The sequence below is a fragment of the Budorcas taxicolor genome, chromosome 3, assembly GCF_023091745.1.
Source record: "Budorcas taxicolor isolate Tak-1 chromosome 3, Takin1.1, whole genome shotgun sequence".
Classification (NCBI taxonomy): domain Eukaryota; kingdom Metazoa; phylum Chordata; class Mammalia; order Artiodactyla; family Bovidae; genus Budorcas; species Budorcas taxicolor.
Genome location: NC_068912.1, coordinates 113,676,648 through 113,697,163, shown reverse-complemented (window position 1 = coordinate 113,697,163; position 20,516 = coordinate 113,676,648). Strand labels below are relative to the sequence as shown.

The following is a 20,516-nucleotide window of genomic DNA, read 5'->3' as shown; positions in this document are numbered from 1 at the left end:
AACTCTCGGCGACCCCATGGACTGCAGCCTACCAGGCTCCTCCATCCATGGGATTTTCTAGGCAAGAGTACTGGAGTGGGGTGGCATTGCCTTCTCCTAGGTCTCTGTTACATACTCCCAAAGAGGCCTTCTGCTGGCCCATTCAGTGCCTCTGTGAAAATCAGAAGTCACTCCTTCCTCAGGAACCTTTACTATTATCTGTAGGAAAATCTTGTTAGAACAAGATACTCCACTGCCGTCTGCTATCTTAATAGATTTTTTAACCTCTGTAATAGAAATACAAATACACGGTGTGTATGGTGTGAGTGGGCTCCATTAGATGTGGTGTTTACCCGGTGTCAGTCTGCACAGTGTGCGTGCTGTCCTGCTGGTAAGCTGCTTCTGGATTCTGTGGGTGGGCTTTTGGTATGAAAGTGAAGTCGCTCAGTCATATCCAGCTCTTTGCCACCCCATGGACTGTAGCCCACCAGGCTCCTCCATCCATGGAATTTTCTAGGCAAGAGTACTGGAGTGGGTTGCCATTTCCTTCTCCAGGGAATCTTCCCGACCCAGAGATCGAACCCGGGTCTCCCACATTGCAGGTAGATGCTTTACTGTCTGAGCCACCAGGGAATCTGTTTTTCAAGCTCCCCTAGTAATTATAGTATGCTGGTAGAAGTTAACAACTGATTGTTCAATTACAACAGTTCTCTTTGAAAAATGTGGCAACAAATTATTTGTATAAGGCAAAGAATATTTGGAATCATGAATATAGACTCTGTAGAATACTAACACTGCCCTAAAAAGATAGTCAGCGTTCAAAAGCCCGACTCAGTAGAACTTGATCACCTTAATTAGCCATGTTAAGTGGTAAATTTTGGAAGTGATGCCTAAAGAAAAGCATGAATTTTCCAGTCCTCTCTGACCCATAAAAGGACTGTGTGAACACACATTTTTAAAATGTCTTTTTACCTACAGTTTGTTGACAAAACAAGGGAAATGGATCAATACCGTGAATGAGATCAACTGGCTCCAAGTTAAAAATTTAAGCCAATTAGAATCTGAAGAGGAGCAAGTTAAAATATCAGCAACTCTTAACACAGTGAGTAGACTATAAGTGTGGCTGACAGTTTTTTAGTTAATAGAATTCTATTTAGAAAGCAGTACCCTAATCTTTGGGAACAATCATCTCAATAAACTTATAATTCTTCAGAGTCACCTTTTTATTTGTAACATTTGGTTATTGCTTATTTACCTTTGTTAACCTTTGACACATGTCAAGAAATTATGTGCCTTTTTTCCCCTCCAAAGCCTAGAATTAGAATGTGAGAGTTACCTTTTTAATTAGTTCATGGAAACTTCTGACTCTGATAACTATGAAATGCTATTTTTAAGAGTTTTTTCTGTACTTTTTAAGCCAGGTATTTGTTTTGGCTTTGTGTTCTTTGGTGTTTGGATTTTACAAAGTTTATCTTAAAATTGCTCTGCAGTATACTCTACTCTATATAAAGCCAGTTGCTCTTTAAAAAGATTTTTCTTCATTTTTTTTCCATATGACACTGTTAAACTGGTTTCCTTAAACAGAATTTCAGAAAACATCTTTTTATATTTATATAGTCTCTAAGATTTTTTTCTGTAACTTCATTTTGAAAACTTAGAATGTTTTCTTTTATATAAAATTACAGTTTCTCAAGGTGCATTAATATTTGTTTGCACAGTAGTGGGGATAATATAACATCAGTACCGCATAGCTCAAGAGACCTACCTCCTTGACCCTGAGCAGGAAGCTGATGCAGTCCTTGGTTACTGCAGGCTCTGCTCCATCTTGGCACAGCAGAAGTGGTGGTGGGACAAGCTGGGAGGGGGGCACTGGTGGCAAAGTAGAGTCTTATGATTTTCTTTATCCCTAAATTTCCGCAATTTTGTGCCCTAGAGGCAATTAGGCTAAATTTTTTAAAAAAGAAAAAAAGTCTAAAATAAGATAATTTACATAGAAATTTTAAACAGTACTCTTGGATTAGTACCTTTTTATATAATTAATGCTTATTGGCGCTAAATTCATCATTCTTGACATAAATATGATTGTCTACAGTGTCTTTTGTTTGCTGTCATCAGAAAGGTGAGTTGTTTTTTGATTTTTTTGCCTTTTGCTACTATTATGTCTTCAGTTTTCTGAAGTTTTCTGTAGGAGGCCTTTTCTGTTCCAGTTATTTTCAATTTGGTAAAAACTTAACTGAGATCTAAGTTTTTCCCTTTGACTTTGTGGGAAAATTTCAGGAAAGGAAATAACTTTTTTTCAAGTGTGTAAAAATTGTCACACGTCAGGTAATTAGTAACTCAGATAATCTGCATATGCACACACTGATAATCTTCATTTTCCTTTCCTCCCGTTGTTTTTAACTTATACACAGTCATTAGTTTATTTCTCTATTTTAGGTGGTGTTTGATATTCGAATTAAAGCCATAAAGGAATTAAAATTATTGAAGGAACTAGGTAATCATTTATGTTTGCTTTTGGTTTAATTCAGTTTTGATTTTTAATTGAAAAAAATATGGGAGAATATTTATACAAAAAATATGGTTTAGGGAAAACTCATGCATCTACCACCCAAAATGGACAAATGCCAACATCTTGCCATGTTTGTTTTTCCTTCAGATTTGACAAATTGTTCTCCTCAGCCCTAACCCTCCCTCCCTCCCCAGTTGCAATGGGTATATCTGATCTGGGTGTGAATCTAGTTTCTGAATTCACGTTGTACTGTATATATTATACTCCATACATATATGTATGTGTGTATTATATTTTTACATTTATATATATTCCATCATAATGAATATAACATTCTGCAAATTCACTATTTACTTAGCATTAGGTATTCTTTTACAACTTTATTGAGGTATAATTTATATATGATAAAATATCCATTTTAAGTGTAAGTCAGTGATTATTAGTAAATGTATAAAGTCATACAACCATCACAGCAATCCAGTTTTAGAACATTTCTATCACTCCAAAAGGATCATTCATCTCCAGGTCCCTAACAGCCATTCATCTACTTAATGTCCCTTTAGACTTGCTTTTCTGGACATTTCATGTAAATGAAAGCATATAATATATAGTCATTTGTGACTGGCTTCTTTCACTTATATTATTTTTGAGATTCATCCATGATTTAGCATGTTTCAATAATTTGTTCGTTTTCTTGCTGACTAGTATTCCATTGTATGGATATATCACATTTTGTTGGTTCATTACCAGTAGATGGATATTTGGATTTTTTCTAGTTCGAGGATTTTATGAATAACTCTGCTGTAAAGATTGTGTCTTTGTGTAGTCAAACATTTTTTGTTCTTCTAGGTAGATGTACAGAATTGGAATTTCTGGATCATGTGGCAGAACTGTGTTTAACTTTATAAGAAACTGCCATACTGTTTTCCAGAGTAGCTGAGTCATTTACACACCCACTGGCAATGTATCAGGGTTGCAGCTTCTTCACATCCTTGCCAGTATTTAGAATTCTTTTTTTTTTTGGCTGCTTTGCATGATTTTCAGAATCCCTATTCCCTGAGAAGTGAACAAGCTACACTATTTGATTTCAAGACTTACTCTGTAACTATAGAAATCAACAAGTGTGTGTTGTCATCAGAGTAGATACATAGAGCAGAGGTCAGCAAACTGTGGCCTGCAACCTGTTTTTCCTGTGAGTTAAGAATAGTTTTCACATTTTTAATGGGATCTTTTAAGAACATGTAACAGAGATCATATGTTGAAATGTTCTAAAGTGTTTTCAATGAAACTACACTGAAATAGCTAGAAACAGATGCAAACATATTTAGTTGTCTCTCAACAAAAGTGCCAAGGTATTTCCATGGGGTATTTCAGCGTACAGTGCTGCACCAGTTGGATAGCCATAAATGCAAAAATAAGCCTCCAACTTTGCCTTCAGGTCAGTCGCTCAGTCGTGTCTGACTCTGCAGCACTCCAGGCCTCCCTGTCCACCAACTCCCAGAGCTTACTCAAACTCATGTCCATTGAGTCCAAAAAAGGAACTCACATCATTTAAATGTTAAAACCTAAAACTATAAAATTTCGGGGAGAAAACATAGAAAATCTTTGTTACTTTTACCATAGGAAGAGATTTTCTTTTTAAAGATAGGACTCAAAAAGTATAAATCAGGAAAGAGAAAGCAAATTAGACTACTGCAAAATTTAAAACTTCTTCAAAAGGCATTTGAAAAGGCAAGCCACAAACTGGGAGAAAAAATTATAAAACATGGATTTGTCAGTAGACCTGCATCCAGTATACATTAAAAAGAAAAAAAAAACTTATCACCTAATCAGAAGACGAACAGCTCAAATTGAGAAGCTGCTTTACAAAAGAAACTCTACCTGTGAAGACCCAACAGGCACAGGAAAAGGTGCTCAGTATCATTAGCCCACAAACTGAAACCGTAATGACACATCACTACACACGCAGAATGATGCAAATTTTAAATGCTGACAAAACCAAGTGACGTCAAAGATGTGGAGCAACTGGAATCCTGTGCATTGCTTGTGGGAGCATGAAATGACAGTCACTTTGGTAGAGTCGGCTTATTTTCTGTGATTTAGACATTGATTTACCAATTTTCTGGATTTTCATCAAAGAAAAATTGAAATATAAATCTTGCAAATACTGTACATAAATGTTCATAACCCAAAACAGGAAACAATCCAGATGTTCACAAGCAGGTGAACAAATTCCAGACAAGGGGATACTATTCATCAATAAAAGAAGTGAACTACCACCCCATGCAAAATATGGGTGAATCTCAAAGACATCATGCCAGGCAAGAGAAGCTAGCATGAAAGAGTGGTACTCTTAGGATTGCATTGAGAATGTGAAATTGTCAAAAAAGAAAACCTAAGCTGGAGTTACAGAGTCAGATCAGGACTAGGGCATGGGGGGATTGGCTACAGAGTGACATGAGGGCATTTGAGGGGTGATGCAAATTTTACCTCGATTTACTGGTGGTTACTGAGTGTTTTTATCAAACTCTTTGAACTGTGCACTTAAACTGAATGTGCTTTACTCTAAGTAAAGTATATCTCAATAAAGTTGATTAAAAATATATGGCTTCTTAAGACGAATAGTTCATTGTCTTACCGTGTCACAGACTCCCTTCCACTCTTCCTCCCCTCCAAACTGTTCTTTATATAGCAAATGATCTTCTTAAACGTAGGTGCGTCGGATCATGTCACCCTCTGCTCAGAGCCCTTTGTTGTGCTCTTTGTACTTTGTAATGTGTTGCCTGTGGGCTCCTCGCCTACAGGAGCCTCCTTCTTCTGACCACTGCCTAACTCACCTCACCCTCCACTCATCTGTCATTCACATCACACTTCCATGCTCACTTTCTGGGTTTTCTGGTGCACAAGGTCTCTTCTACCCCTGCGACTTCTTAGTTTTGTAATCTCTTTGAACTCCGTCCTCATTACTCTTCATCTGCTAACTTCAGTCTTTCCTTTGGTCTCTACTGAAATGTTAACATTCATCATCCCCGACTGCACAGCCTCAGTCTGTCTGTCTCATTCTAACACCTCATCCTTTCCTTTGTGGCACTTATTCTGTAACTGCCTGTGTTTTGTGCAATGAACGTCCATCTCCTCCAGTGTATGAGGCTGTTTGCAGGGAGAGTCCATGACTCTTTTGCTTATTGTCAGTTTCTAGGACAGTGCCTGGCACATAGAAGACACATGGCATTTGTCAAAAGAAAATGAAAATTAAAAAACAAAACAGTATTTTAAATGCATTTTTTAAATTGGAGAACTCTTTAACATAAGCTGTTTCAGTTATCAAGGAGATTGTATTAGAATTCTACGCTAGCTTCACATCACTGTAGTATAAGGGCCAGAACTCAGGAATCTCAAAGAGACTCTGCTCTGCTCAGATACAGTTAGACTTTCCAAGGCCCATTCCATTCCTGCCCTCTCAGAAGGCTCACTCCAGTCCTTCGAATTCCCCAACTTCATATCCAACTTGGTAAGAATTCTGTTTGGAATTAAAACCTAGTGTCTTCCACAAAGTGGTAATCTTCGCATCCTCAAAAACAGGGCACATTGGCCCTAATCCATTTACTAACTAAGCATAAAAATCACCTTTTAAATCTAGGTAGTCTCTGTGCAGTTCTGATATGGGTGAATTTCATTGTTTATCAGTTACCCAGCAGCATGGTTCAAATGTCAGCTGCCACCAGATACTGAGTCATCGCCTTAAGTACAGACTTTGCTATAAGCTCTTTAGTCTGCAGATCACTGTGAAGTAGCATGTACACAGTCAAGAAAGGTCTGTCTAGTCAAAGCTATGGTTTTTCCAGAAGTGTTGAGAGTTGGACTGTAAAGAAAGCTGAGCACTGAAGAATTGATCTTTTGAACTGTGGTGTTGGAGAAAACTCTTGAGAGTTCCTTGGACAGCAAGGAGATCCAACCAGTCCATTCTAAAGGAAATCAGTCCTGAATATTCATTGGAAGGACTGATGCTGAAGCTGAAACTCCAATACTTTGCCCACCTGATGTGAAGAGCTGACTCATTGGAAAAGACCCTGATGCTGGAAAAGATTGAAGGCAGGAGGAGAAGGGGACGATGAAGGATGAGATGGTTGGATGGCATCACCGACTCAATGGACATGAGTTTGAGTAAACTCCGGGAGTTGATGATGGACAGGGAAGCCTGGCGTGCAGCAGTCCATGGGGTCGCAGAGAGTCGGAAATGAACTGAACTGAGCTGTAATCAGTGACCAGTTCACTTCACTCTTTAAAGCATGTCAGTAACTGGTCAGTACACAGCTGCTGTTCATTTCAACACATGGACAGCGAAGTGTGTAGTTGATGGTCTCCTTTTCTCCCAGTGCTAAAGCCAGGTGATATTTTACCAAAAAAAAATATGGATAATTAGCCAACAACAGTGAAAGTGCAGGCAAGAAACAAATATATATGGAGCCGATTATTGTCATTCAAGAGACGTCTGCAGCCAGAGGAGCCAGTGAGCATGAACTCACAGAAGTGAGGAAAGTGGTCATGATGAAAAGTTATGAAGATAATCCCAGAGGAACTGATGCCGGCACAAAATTTGATGTTAAAGGAGCTCTTGGAGATATTTCATGAAATTGAAACTGCTAATCATAAAATACTGGAAGCTGATCCAGACTCAGGGGCAGAGAAGATGCTCACCCTGTCCTGCGAGCTGTACGAGAAGAAAGCAGGCCCTGTTTAAACGATTCTTGATCTGTTTTTTTGCAAAGGAAGCATTCTAGTTCTCCATGTCTGTAGTGTTTTAGAGTGTAAATATTAGTTTTACTATTATGTTTCATTTCACTGTACACATATAACTGACAGAGTTTTAATGTTTTGACAGAAATTTTTAAAAGTCACAGTGCAATCATAATTTTTCTGATTAAGATTTCCCTGCACAGTTTCACCTTGCACAGGTGTCCTTATGGTTCTGTGCTGCTGCGCAAAGGGAAGATTGCCTGTACGTGGTTTTTTATTGTTGGGTGGTTTTTTTTTTTTTGTCTCTTGTTTGTGTTTTTCAACTTCTTGTTAATTAACACAGTAAAGTATCTTTTTTATTTATTTATTTTTTGTTTGCTGCACTAACCAACATCTTTTTATTTATAGCTGAGAACAGCTGTTTGAGGCCTATTGATAGAAATGGGAAACTGCTTTGTCCAGGTAAATCTTTTTGTTAGCCTTCAAAAGCTGGCACATAATCATGCCATCTGTCTTTGTCAACATGTTTACTTTAAACAGTGACTTCTAATACCTAATGTTCTGAAGGTACCTTTTATAAACTGGTTTATAAACCATACTGTCTAAACCAAGTGTCTTTCTTATGAATTACAGAAAGTCTTACCCAAATTTCAGTCACCTCTGTTTACTTTCTGAAGAAAGTAAAACATCTTTCTTCCTGATTAACTGATGCTCATTTTAGTCATGGTTTTAATCTAGTTACATCTTTCCAGGTTTATTATCAAGTTTTTGTTTTGCTAATTTTATTGTGATACCAGTTATCATTGTAACCAGAGACTTGATTCTTACCTCTGTAATGCATCTTGTCATTAGACTTAATTTACTCAAACTGTTCATGGTAGTCATCACAGCAGCTTTAAACTTGAAAGAAGCTAATCCATCATTCATGAATCATTTCACAATATTACATAATCCTTGCAACCAACAGCTTTCTGGTTTTTATTAAGTATGAATCTAGAACATTCATAGCTGCCTCTTCTTAGCACTGTTGTACAGATAACAAGAATAATGTGTTCTAGAGTGAGAAAATCTGAAATCAAACAACTAGTATATAATCCTTTTGCATGGAGGACAACTCAGTTTTCTTCTTTAACATTTTTGATTTTTAAAGAAAGATGATCTCAATGTATTGTTTTGCCCAAAGAGGTAGGAATTAGTAACATTTACCATATTATCAAAATTCTTTATAGTGCCAGACAGATGCACTGTGAAGGAAGCAGGACTGAAGATGGGGAGTTCATTGGGACTGTGTCCTGGAAAAGCACCAACTTCCTCTCAGGTAAAAGGAGGTCGCCTGAAAGACCAAAACCCACCTTCTCATGACTGGAAGCTCTTAATTGCAAACTTCTTTCCTTAACTACTGTAGGAATAGTTTTTCTTAAAAATTTTTCCTTTTTCTTAGATTATACCTTTTATCTATAGGAATATATCCATTTAGTTAGTTCTCTGTGTTTAAGTCAAAAATGTTATGTCAGAGTATATTCATAAAATTGTTTTCCTGTGAAAATTTTGTGGTTAAGGGGGATCTTTAAAGTTGAATGGCCCCTAGTTTCAACCACCATAATTCATAAATTCTAAAATTCACCCCTTTCCTCCTACATTTTAATATCTGTGAGATTTAGATGCATTTTACAGTCAGTGGCTTCCTACAGCTATAGCTGGTGCTGTGCTTTCTTCAGTTCAGTTCAGTCGCTCAGTCGTGTCTGACTCTTTGCGACCCCATTAATCGCAGCACACCAGGCCTCCCTGTCCATCACCAACTCCCAGAGTTCACTCAAACTCATATCCATCAAGTCGGTGATGCCATCCAGTAATAAGTAACAACCAGCAGTGTTTTAGATTTAATGAAATACAGTGTACTGATTCTGAGTTTAATTGCTGTCTGCAATAATAGACTCACAGCAGCTTTTTTCTTATCAGTGTTGATTTTATGTATAAAATACTATCAGACTGACCTTTGCCAGAAGCCCTGCCTACTTGATAAACTTTCATTACAGTCCAGAAGGCATAATGATGTCCTTACTGTTAGGACTCTGTATCAGGGTAAGCTGAACTCATATATCAAGATCCTCCTGGCTCCTGGATCCCTGTTATGGAACTAATCCACTTCATTAGTTTCCCAACCACCCCCCACCCTTTAATTTGTTCTTCCCCAAACTCTAGCAAATAGTAGTACATGACAAGCTGAGAGAATGAGAAACATGACAAGTGAAGTTGATTAGAAAGGAAAAATAAGGCTGTAAGAAACTGAACAGACAAGAGATCAGGTTTACATTTTTTTTCTTTGGGTTTCTGGGAGTTGAAGTATATGGGGCCTCTGTACAGAAAATAAGATCACAAACTAAGGACTCAGAAAAAACACAGTTAATGCTTACAGTGTACAGTAATTGCAGATCTCCTTGAGGAGTGACTGAGAAAGAGATGGAGATCATAGCAGAGTGAATAGCTGTGAGAGATGTTTATTAGGAGTAAAAGCATTGGTGATAAAGAATCTTACTTTTCTTATTGTTTAAATTATAGCTTTAAAGAAAAAATACATCAGGTTCATTCTGACTCTTCTAATTAAAATTCAGGAGTGCAGGCTTTATTTATAACCACATTGATGTTATCTGTCTCTTCATTTTCCAATACTGAAAGTCCCTGTTCTCAGTGATACCAACGTAACTATTTGCTTTATCACACACACACACACACACACAATTCATACCTGTGTGTGTCAGATTATGTGTGTATACATAATGTAAAATCACTGAAAGGAAATATACCAAAATTATTTTATAATTTTACTCAACATAAGAGTTGTTTTTACATAATTTGAGATTTTTATTAATGTTTTATGATCATTAGCCTTTCTCTTTTGGAAATAAATTATATATTTATAGAATTTTAAAATTCAAATTAAATTGTGTTTATACCTCTGTTTCAATCTTAGCTGTTCCTGTTTTTCGCTTTGGGGAGTGATGTTCACCCTGGGACAGAGATGGAGATCATAGTAGAGGAAACAATATCTGTGAGGGATGTAAGTTATTTTACTTTGGGAGCTAGGGTCCGTGGGTGTTTGGGGTGGGGAGCAGTGGTAACCTGTATTAGGGTTTTGCGATCCTAAGGCTAGGGTTTACATAATATCCTTTAAAGAATTCTATGTACTCACTAAAGGAGTACTTTGGTTGGCTTGAAAGTTGGTGAGCCAGGCGTGGTTTTAAAAATAAGATTTTTTTTTTTTCTTTTCTGACTACTGATAATATATGTTTATTTTAGAAATTTGGGATGTATAAAAATGGATTAAAAGAAAAAAATTAGAACTCCTCATTATCTCTTATCCCATTAATATTCACATTTGGGTATATTTCCTTTCAGTGATTTTACATTATGTATACACATATAATCTGACACACACAGGTATGAATTGTGTGTGTGTGTGTGTGTGTGTGTGTGATAAAGCAAATGGTTACGTTGGTATCACTGAGAACAGGGACTTTCAGTATTGGAAAATGAAGAGACAGATAACATCAATGTGGTTATAAATAAAGCCTGCACTCCTGAATTTTAATTAGAAGAGTCAGAATGAACCTGGTGTATTTTTTCTTTAAAAAATTATTTTTCTGTCGCTGTCTCCTGAAACAGCTTGTAGAAACAGTGAACAGCTGGTAGTGGCAGGCACCCAGCACCAGACTGTGGTTGCTAAATGCCATTTCCAGGAAGGAACTAGGACTTCTTGGAGTGATGGCTTGTCCTGTCGCTAGGTCAGGAAAGTGTGTGAGGAACCCGGGACATCTTACCACAGCAGAAGCAGTGAAGCTGCAGAGATGTCTGAGATTAGCAGAGAGTCAGGAGCCAACCTGAAAATAAGCGTTTGAACCTCAGTGGGAATAATAATGAAATCTGATTCACACAGACATAAAATCCATGAGTTCATAATGATCTTTAAAAATATGCTGTTCATTGTTAACTAGTGAATGCCAGGGAACCATAAAGCAAAGCATCAAATATTTATCCTGTTTTTCTTTTGCAAACTTTACCTCACAATAACAAGATAGATAATGAGAAGATTTTTTTAAATAGACATATCCCAGCTAATAAAATGAAGAAGAAATTTTAAGCTATCACCGTTTTTCAAGTCCTAATGAATTAATGGATCTAAGCCATGATCCTGAAAAACTGCTAACAGCCCCAAAAGAGTAACACCCAGACATTTAGAGATTCAGAGCAATACCCATGCTCTTGCCAAAACATAAAACAAAACTGGACCTGAGTCCAATCAAGGTCTGAGTACCAGTTTGTAAGAAGTTCAGGGGACAGAAAGTGAAAGTGAAGTTGCTCAGTCGTGTCCGACCCTCAGCGACCCCGTGGACTGCAGCCTACCAGGCTCCTCCATCCATGGGATTTTCCAGGCAAGAGTACTGGAGTGGGGTGCTATTGCCTTCCTGTTAAATGCACCCCAGGCCAGCAGTCAGCACAGTTCCCAAGTGGAAAACTTCTTCAAGAAATCAATAGCAGGGTTAAAGGAGACTTAGGAGAAATAGCAGGCAGGCACAATGTATAGAATTCATATGGGCCTTGATTCAAACCACAGGAACTTAAATTTGAACATTGACAGGATATTCATTATTTAGGAATTCTGTATCATAATTATTTACCAGTTACAGTTTTTTAAAGAATCTTCGTCTTTTAGAGATGAGTACTGAACATCAATAAATGAAGCGATACCTGACATGTGCTTCAGAAAAGAATCTGGGGAGCTAGACAGGGGAAATGGGTGGGGGTATTGACAAACAAGACAGGCCGCAGCAGGAACTGAGACTGGAGACGGGCACTTGAGGGCTCATTTTAAACCCTCTGCATAAGTTTGAAATTTTCTGTGCTTAAACATATTTTTAGTAATATATATTTTTTACTCTTTGCTATATGCTGTAAATATTTTCCCAGTTTTTCATTTGCCTATTAACTTTAATGAGTTTTTTGTTGGGGGTGGTTAGCTTTAAAAAAAGGTTTATTACTGACTTACTGCCAGCATGAAATTCATATCACAGGAATCAGACATTAGAGTATCCCTGACACCCCTCCCTCCACTGCTGTCACCTCCTTCACCTCTCATCCGAATGATCTCCCTGACAGGGTTTGGACTTGTGCTAAATGATTGTAAGGAGGGATATGGGCTAATTGTGGATTGGATGCTATCAAGAGTTAGGGGCAATTTAGTATCTTACTTATGTTCATACATTGGAAGTGTGAAGAGGGACTGGAGATGCTGTTGATGGAAAGGCAGCAGCTCCAGAGGAAAAGATGGTTAGTCCTTTGTGCCTGGGGTGTGACCTTGGGTAACTTGGGAGTTTTTTCGTTTTGAAGAATGTGTGTCTGTCTTTTGTCCTGAAACCATTGTAGGCAGACTCCTTCCCCATGCCTACCCACTCCCCTCCCCAGAGCTGAAACTGCTGTGTCAAGGCTGTCAAGAGGCCACCGTGTTACTGTGTCTGGTGAGCAGGTCCCAGTCATCTGCTTACTTGCTCTTTCAGCAACAGTAACATACTTGATGAATTTGTCATTTGCCTTTAGAAGACCGCAGCTCTGTAGGTTTTCATCACGTTTCTCAGGTCTCCCCTTCTCAGTCTGTTTGCTTTTCTCTCTGCCTTGTGAGCACCTCATGCTCAATTCATAGATGCCGTACTCATATATCCAGCTACTCCTTGGCTGTCTGATTGTCATCCCAAATGATAGCACCCCCACAATGGAGCTCCTGACCTATCTCAAATGCACTTCACTCACATTTTCCTTTTCCATTATGCTGGCTCCATTTTCCACTTGCTTAGGCCAAAACCTTTGAAATCATCTTTGATTCTTTTCTTTCTTTCTTTCTTCATTACCAGGTTTTCCAAGACATCCTTTTGGTTCTACCATCAGGATTTATCAGGGATCTGACATCTCATTCCCTCACTGCTTTCACCGCCTTCACCCCTCATCTGCATTATTCCAACAGCTTCCTAACTGACCTCTTTGCTTCTAACCTGGCACCTCCCAGGGTACATTCTTACAAAGAAATAGAGCGATCCTTTAAAGTTAAGGTCAGTCAGTCCTCTACACACAGCCCTCCTCTGCTTTCCCATCTCACTTGGAATGAGAGCGGAGCCCCTGAGTTACCTTGCAAGGCCCTTGTGATCTGGCCCTTTGGTATCTTAAAAAACAAACAAACAAACAGAACTTGTAACTATTCCTCTCACTTGCTCTACTGCAGCCAAGTTGGTTTCTGTGCTGCTGGGCCTTTATCCTGGTGGTTTCCTCTGTCAGAAACACGGTTAAGTTACATGCTTAATCGCTGGTTTCCCTTAAATAAGAGAGGCCTTGAGGCTGCGGCTTTCTGTGAATCCAGTTCTCTTTGGCCCCATTCTGTGTTGTTCCCATCATCGTTTTCTAAACAGTCTTTAATCCTATAGTTGCTTTTATCTTTAATCATACAAGTAATTGTGGATTTAGTCTTAACTTTTTAAACTTTACAGGTAACTAAAAATCCTCCTTAGTTACCACCCTATTCTTGTCCTTTCCTCAGAAGTCACTTTTGTCATTGGATAATGTGATCCCATCCACATCAATAGTGTATCCTCCCACACCTTTGCTGTGTGTGTACCAATGTGTAGTATGTATGTACATGTAGGAATAAGAGCTTGACTTGGTTTCTTTTAAAATCATAAATGGTATCCTAGAACTTCATTTCATTTAAAATAATTTAAAGATTTTTTAAGGCCAGTAAATATAAATCTCATTTATCCTTTAATTGTTTTAAGACCTTTTCTAGTTTATGTAAACGTTCCCTGTCAATCCAGGGCTATCTGGATTGTTTGCCATTTTCCTGTAAGCCAAGCAGGGCAGCAGTCATCATCCCTAGCCGTCTCCGTTCTGCTCAGTTATAGCATAAATCAAATTTTACTTACTCCTTTGCCCTAAATCTATTTAAGAATATTTCTCAAGTCAAGAAGTCGGGAGTCTTTAAAGACTGTTATGGTTTTGCTCTGATGTCTGCTCATCGTGTCTCGTTCACTGAATTGTGCTGCAAGCTCACAGCGTGCACAGTTTTCCCCTTGTGAGTTGGTGTATGATCAGTTGCTTCTTGGATAAATAAAAGCTAATCTCCTTTTATGAGAATCAGTTCAGTTCAGTCAGTCAGTCATGTCCGACTCTTTGCGACCCCATGAATCGCCGCACACTAGGCCTTCCTGTCCATCACCATCTCCCGGAGTTCACTCAGACTCATGTCCATCGAGTCCGTGATGCCATCCAGCCATCTCATCCTCAGTCGTCCCCTTCTCCTCCTGCCCCCAATCCCTCCCAGCATCAGAGTCTTTTCCAATGAGTCAACTCTTCGCATGAGGTGGCCAAAGTACTGGAGCTCCAGCTTTAGCATCATTCCCTCCAAAGAAATCCCAGGGTTGATCTCCTTCAGAATGGACTGGTTGGATCTCCTTGCAGTCCAAGGGACCCTCAACAGTCTTCTCCAACACCACGCTTCAGAAGCGTCAATTGTTCAGCACTCAGGCTTCTTCACAGTCCAACTCTCACATCCATACATGACCACAGGAAAAACCATAGCCTTGACCAGACGGACCTTAGTCGGCAAAGTAATGTCTCTGCTTTTGAGTATACTATCTAGGTTGGTCATAACTTTTCTTCCAAGGAGTAAGCGTCTTTTAATTTCATGGCTGCAATCACCATCTGCAGTGATTTTGGAGCCCCCCAAAATAAAGTCTGACAGTGTTTCCACTGTTTCCCCATCTATTTCCCAAGAAGTGATGGGACCAGATGCCATGATCTTCGTCTTCCGAATGTTGAGCTTTAAGCCAACTTTTTCACTCTCCTTTTTCATTTTCATCGAGAGGCTTTTTAGCTCCTCTTCACTTTCTGCCATAAGGGTGGTGTCATCTACATATCTGAGGTTATTGATATTTCTCCCGGCAATCTTGATTCCAGCTTGTGCTTCTTCCAGCCCAGGGTTTCTCATGATGTACTCTGCATAGAAGTTAAATAAGCAGGGTGACAATATACAGCCTTGACGTACTTTTCCTATTTGGAACCAGTGTGTTGTTCCATGTCCAGTTCTAACTGTTGCTTCCTGACCTGCATACAGATTTCTCAAGAGGCAGGTCAGGTGGTCTGGTATTCCCATCTCTTTCAGAATTTTCTACAGTTTATTGTGATCCACACAGTCAAAGGCTTTGGCATAGTCAATAAAGCAGAAATAGATGTTTTTCTGGAACTCTCTTGCTTTTTCCATGATCCAGCGGATGTTGGCAATTTGATCTCTGGTTCCTCTGCCTTTTCTAAAACCAGCTTGAACATCAGGAAGTTCACGGTTCACGTAGTGTTGAAGCCTGGCTTGGAGAATTTTGAGCATTACTTTACTAGCATGTGAGATGAGTGCATTGTGCAGTAGTTTGAGCATTCTTTGGCATAGCGTTTCTTTGGAATTGGAATGAAAACTGACCTTTTCCAGTCCTATGGCCATGGCTGAGTTTTCCAAATTTGCTGGCATATTTAGTGCAGCACTTTCACAGCATCATCTTTCAGGATTTGAAACAGCTGAACTGGAATTCCATCACCTCCACTAGCTTTGTTCGTAGTGATGCTTTTAAGGCCCACTTGACTTCACATTCCAGGATGTCTGGCTCTAGATTAGTGATCACATCATCATGATTATCTGGGTCGTGAAGATCTTTTTTGTACGGTTCTTCTGTGTATTCTTGCCACCTCTTCTTAATATCTTCTGCTTCTGTTAGGTCCATACCATTTCTGTCCTTTATTGAGCCCATCTTTGCATGAAATGTTCCCTTGGTATCTCTAATTTTCTTGAAGAGATCTCTAGTCTTTCCCATTCTGTTGTTTTCCTTTATTTCTTTGCATTGATCACTGAAGAAGGCTTTCTTATCTCTTCTTGCTATTCTTTGGAACTCTGCATTCAGATGCTTATATCTTTCCTTTTCTCCTTTGCTTTTCACCTGTCTTCTTTTCACAGCTGTTTGTAAGGCCTCCCCAGACAGCCATTTTGCTTTTTTGCATTTCTTTTCCATGGGGATGGTCTTGATCCCTGTCTCTTGTACAGTGTCACGAACCTCATTCCATAGTTCATCAGGCACTCTATCTGTCAGATCTAGGCCCTTAAATCTATTTCTCACTTCCACTGTATAATCATAAGGGATTTGATTTAGGTCATACCTGAATGGTCTAGCGGTTTTCCCTACTTTCTTCAATTTAAGTCTGAATTTGGTAATAAGGAGTTCGTGATCTGAGCCACAGTCAGCTCCTGGTCTTGTTTTTGTTGACTGTATAGAGCTTCTCCATCTTTGGCTGCAAAGAATATAATCAGTCTGATTTCGGTGTTGATCATCTGGTGATGTCCATGTGTGGAGTCTTCTCTTGTGTTGTTGGAAGTGGGTGTTTGCTATGATCAGTGCATTTTCTTGGCAAAACTCTTATTAGTCTTTGCCCTGCTTCATTCCGCATTCCAAGGCCAAATTTGCCTGTTACTCCAGATGTTTCTTGACTTCCTACTTTTGCATTCCAGTCCCCTCTAACGAAAAGGACATCTTTTTTGGGTGTTAGTTCTAAAAGGTCTTGTAAGTCTTCATAGAACCCAACTTCAGCTTCTTCAGCATTACTGGTTGGGGCATAGACTTGGATTACTGTGATATTGAATGGTTTGCCTTGGAGACGAACAGAGATCATTCTGTCAGTTTACTTATGTGTGCATGCTAAGTCACTCTAGTCATGTCTGCCTCTTTGCAATCCTGTGAACTGTGGCACGCCAGGCTTCTCTGCTCATGGAATTTTCCAGGCAAGATACTGGAGTGGGTTGCCACTTCCTCCTTGAGGGGATCTTCCTGGCCCAGGGATGGAACCCATGTCTCGTAGGTCTCCTGCATTGGCAGGCGGGTTCTTTACCTGGGAAGTCATGGTGAAAGCAACCTAATTAATCATATCTGGTCAGAAATACACTGTTAGTCCTCATTAGAAAATCATACTGCAGACCTGGAAGTGGATGAACGTATAGGTTCTGGTTGTGAACACTGGAAGCTTTTTTTTTCTGCTGATTTGGCACCTCATTAGCCCTTAAGGAGTGCCTACCTAACCAGTTAACCATGTATGTCTTAATCTATTTGAGAGTTGTTAAATATAATCAGACTCAGATAGTCCCAGGGTCAAAAGAAAGGTGTTTCTCGTACTGTAACTCAGAAACAGAACTACAAATGAACATAATTTTTTTTCTTAACAGTGTCTGAAGATAATGCTGGACAAATGTGGCCTCACAGGTGGGTTATAGACTGTGATGATGCATAAGCTTGTCCCCGTCCTTTACTTTTAATGCATTTTCTATAAGCCTAATGAAAACTTTTCAAACTTGTTTTTCTCCAGGGTTGTCAGCTATGCACATAATTCTCCTGATTCTTCTTTGAAGGCTAAAAGAAAACTAGGCGTAGGTTAATCTCCGTCTAAGGAAGGAAAGCCTAGATAGGCTCCAGCAGAGATACAGAAGAGATAAGGTTAAGATTTAGACCCGCTGGAATTTCCTAGATCTTTTACCAATTTTTTTTAACCTCATTAATTCAGCATTTCAGTATTTTGTGTTTGATCCCAGTATTTCTATGTAAAGAAGGAATGTAATATGAATGAAAAAAATAAACCCAGGATATTTTGAAGTGGCTACCCAGGTGGAGCCATGTGAGCGAGCTTAAGGAGGCATCAAGCTGGTTTCAGTAGACTGAGAGCTTGCCGTTCTCTGCACCGGAGTAGAAGCCTGGGGCTCCATCACCCGGCAGCGACGTTTGCTTGCTCAGGCTCAGGGCCCTCTTCTAGGAACTTACTGCAGTACCTTGTTTCATCTCCACACTAGTCCTCCCAGCAGGGATCCTCACTTGTTCCCATTTCTTAGATGCAAAGAATGGCTAAACAGCTCACCCAGAGTTATACCACAAGTAGCTAGGTGGCTCTGATTTCACAACTCTTGATTTCTTTCTGCCATGCTGTGCTGTGACGTAATGGGTTCACTCTTAATTTACTGGTATTGTTTTTTTTAAACATACTTATATTAAGTTAAATATCAATACAACTTACTGCATTTAAAGAGACTTCCCAGTTGGTGCTAGTGGTAAAGAATCCGCCTGCTAATGCAGGCGGACTAAGAGACACAGGTTCAATCCCTGGGTCAGGAAGATCCCCTGGAGGAGAGCATGGCAACCCACTCCAGTATTTTTGCCTGAAGAATCCCACGGGCAAAGGAGCCTGGCCGGCTGCAGTTCATAGGATCGCACAGAGTCGGACACCAATGAAGCGACATACCTGTGCTGCGTTTTAAACTAGAAAGAATGACAAAAGAGGGCCTACAGTGAAAGTGTTAGTTGCTCAGTTGTGTCCAACTCTTTGTGACCGCATGGACTGTAACCCACCAGGCTCCCCTGTTCATGGAATTTTCCAGGCAAGAATACTGGAGTGGGTTGCCATCCCCTTCGCTAGGAGACCTTCCCAACCCAGGGATCGAACCCGGGTCTCCCACATTGCAGGCAGATTCTTTACTGTCTGAGCCATGAGAGGGGGATTCAAAACCTGTGGCCTGTGCAGAATAAATATGAGATCTGTGTTTATTTCCTGGATTTGGATCTTCTTTTGGTGAGTGGGGGAGTTGATTGTTATAAAACATCACTAATTTTTTAGTAACCAAGATTTTCAACTTTTACTCAGCTCCCTCTCCTCAAAAAAAAATATTCTCTTCCCATTTTGTCAGTGTAATAAACATGCTGAAAATCTGAAATCTAATTAACATTTGTAAATGTTCTTTTATACCCAATTCATTAAACTGCTGTACTGAACACAGTTTTTTGTTAGGGTAACTGCTGATTGACAGGAACAGTTTTGTTGTACATGTTACCAGTTGCTGAGTAACGTTAGCGTGTATTTACGTCCAAGACAACTTTGTGATTTCAGAAGGGATTCTATGCTTGTATGTACATCTGTTTACACTTAACGTGTGATGTAGACATGCATATGTACATGTAAATAATAAAGGTATAAATAGATGCTGCATACTAGTACCAAGTATTTTTATTTGCAGGCATATAGTACTTGGTGGAATAGACAGAAGATTCACCAAGTTGGGGCAGCAAGTTAATTTTTTTCATGCTCTGAAGAGATGATTTACTTTTAAAATTAGTCAATAATTAAATTAGATTATATCCCATTTGACATTCATTTATCCAGATGGGTCATTCCTGGAAAACTCATAAACCATATTATTCTGACTTTTTTTCCATCCTGATTTTGATTCCTTCCTAGGAGACACATGGCATTTACGAAAAATGGATTGGTGCTTTGAAGCTGGGGAGCCTTTATGTGAAGAAGTAAGATTCTTTCTATACATTTCATTTGCAAAGTGATTGTTTTGTGTTTTCCTAAGGCTATCACCCTACTCATGTGAGTGAATTCTAGAGAAAGCTTACTTTTTTAGGGCACAAGAATCCTTACGTGGATCTACTTTCCTTTCTTCTCACTGTAGTTTTTTCAGAGTCAAAGGGAAAGTTTCAGCCAAGTGGGAACATATCTAATGTATATATTGAGTCCTCTTTTGATAAGAGAATATATCTCAAGTGGTAGTTCTTCATTAAGAGGCAGAGAACTACGGAGAACAAAGGACCAGTGAAGAATTTGAAGATAAAGCTCTCAATTTTGAAACCTGAATGTTTTAATCTCAAGAGTTTCTTTGTAAGTTCATGATGGCAGAATCCATCTTAGCAGCCAATCATTTAGGCTCTGCTTCAAGCTGCATCTCTAAATCCCGCCAGACACTTAGGATAAGACGTAGGAGCAAAGTTATTATAGGATGGTTGGAGTCTGGTTACTCTTCTTCCTCTTGTTTTTGATTTTTATAGAAGTATAGTTGATTTAGAGTATTAGTTTTAGGTGTACAACACAGTGATTCAGTTAAAAAATATATATATTTAGTCTATTTCAGATTATTTTTCATTTGCTGGAGCGGGTTGCCACGCTCTCCTCCAGGGGATCTTCCTGACCTAGAGATTGAACCCATGTCTCCTATGTCTCCTGCATTGGCAGACAGGTTCTTTACCACTAGCACCACCTGGGAAGCCCTCTTGTTGTTATAGGTTATTATAAGATACTGAGTATAATTCCCTTGGCTATACAGTAGGTCCTTGTTGGTTATATATTTTATACATAGTAATGTATATATGTTAATCCCAACCTCCTAATTTATCCCTCC

At 39.1% G+C, this 20,516-nt stretch overlaps 1 protein-coding gene across 5 annotated transcripts in view; it reads left to right on the top strand.

Moving 5' to 3' along the window:
• LOC128045818 (ubiquitin carboxyl-terminal hydrolase 40-like) overlaps positions 1-20,516 on the top strand; it is an 83,162-nt gene that overhangs the window by 43,289 nt on the left and 19,357 nt on the right. For all 5 annotated transcript variants that reach the window (XR_008199160.1, XR_008199161.1, XM_052638288.1 and 2 more), the window contains 7 exons: positions 958-1,081; positions 2,416-2,473; positions 7,634-7,687; positions 8,455-8,543; positions 10,197-10,283; positions 17,520-17,556; positions 19,574-19,638. Coding sequence is in view for 3 of the 5 variants with exons in the window: in XM_052638288.1 (XP_052494248.1) it covers positions 958-1,081; positions 2,416-2,473; positions 7,634-7,687; positions 8,455-8,543; positions 10,197-10,283; positions 17,520-17,556; positions 19,574-19,638 (514 nt within the window). In the remaining 2 variants the exon portion in view is untranslated. The remainder of the gene's footprint in view (positions 1-957; positions 1,082-2,415; positions 2,474-7,633; positions 7,688-8,454; positions 8,544-10,196; positions 10,284-17,519; positions 17,557-19,573; positions 19,639-20,516) is intronic.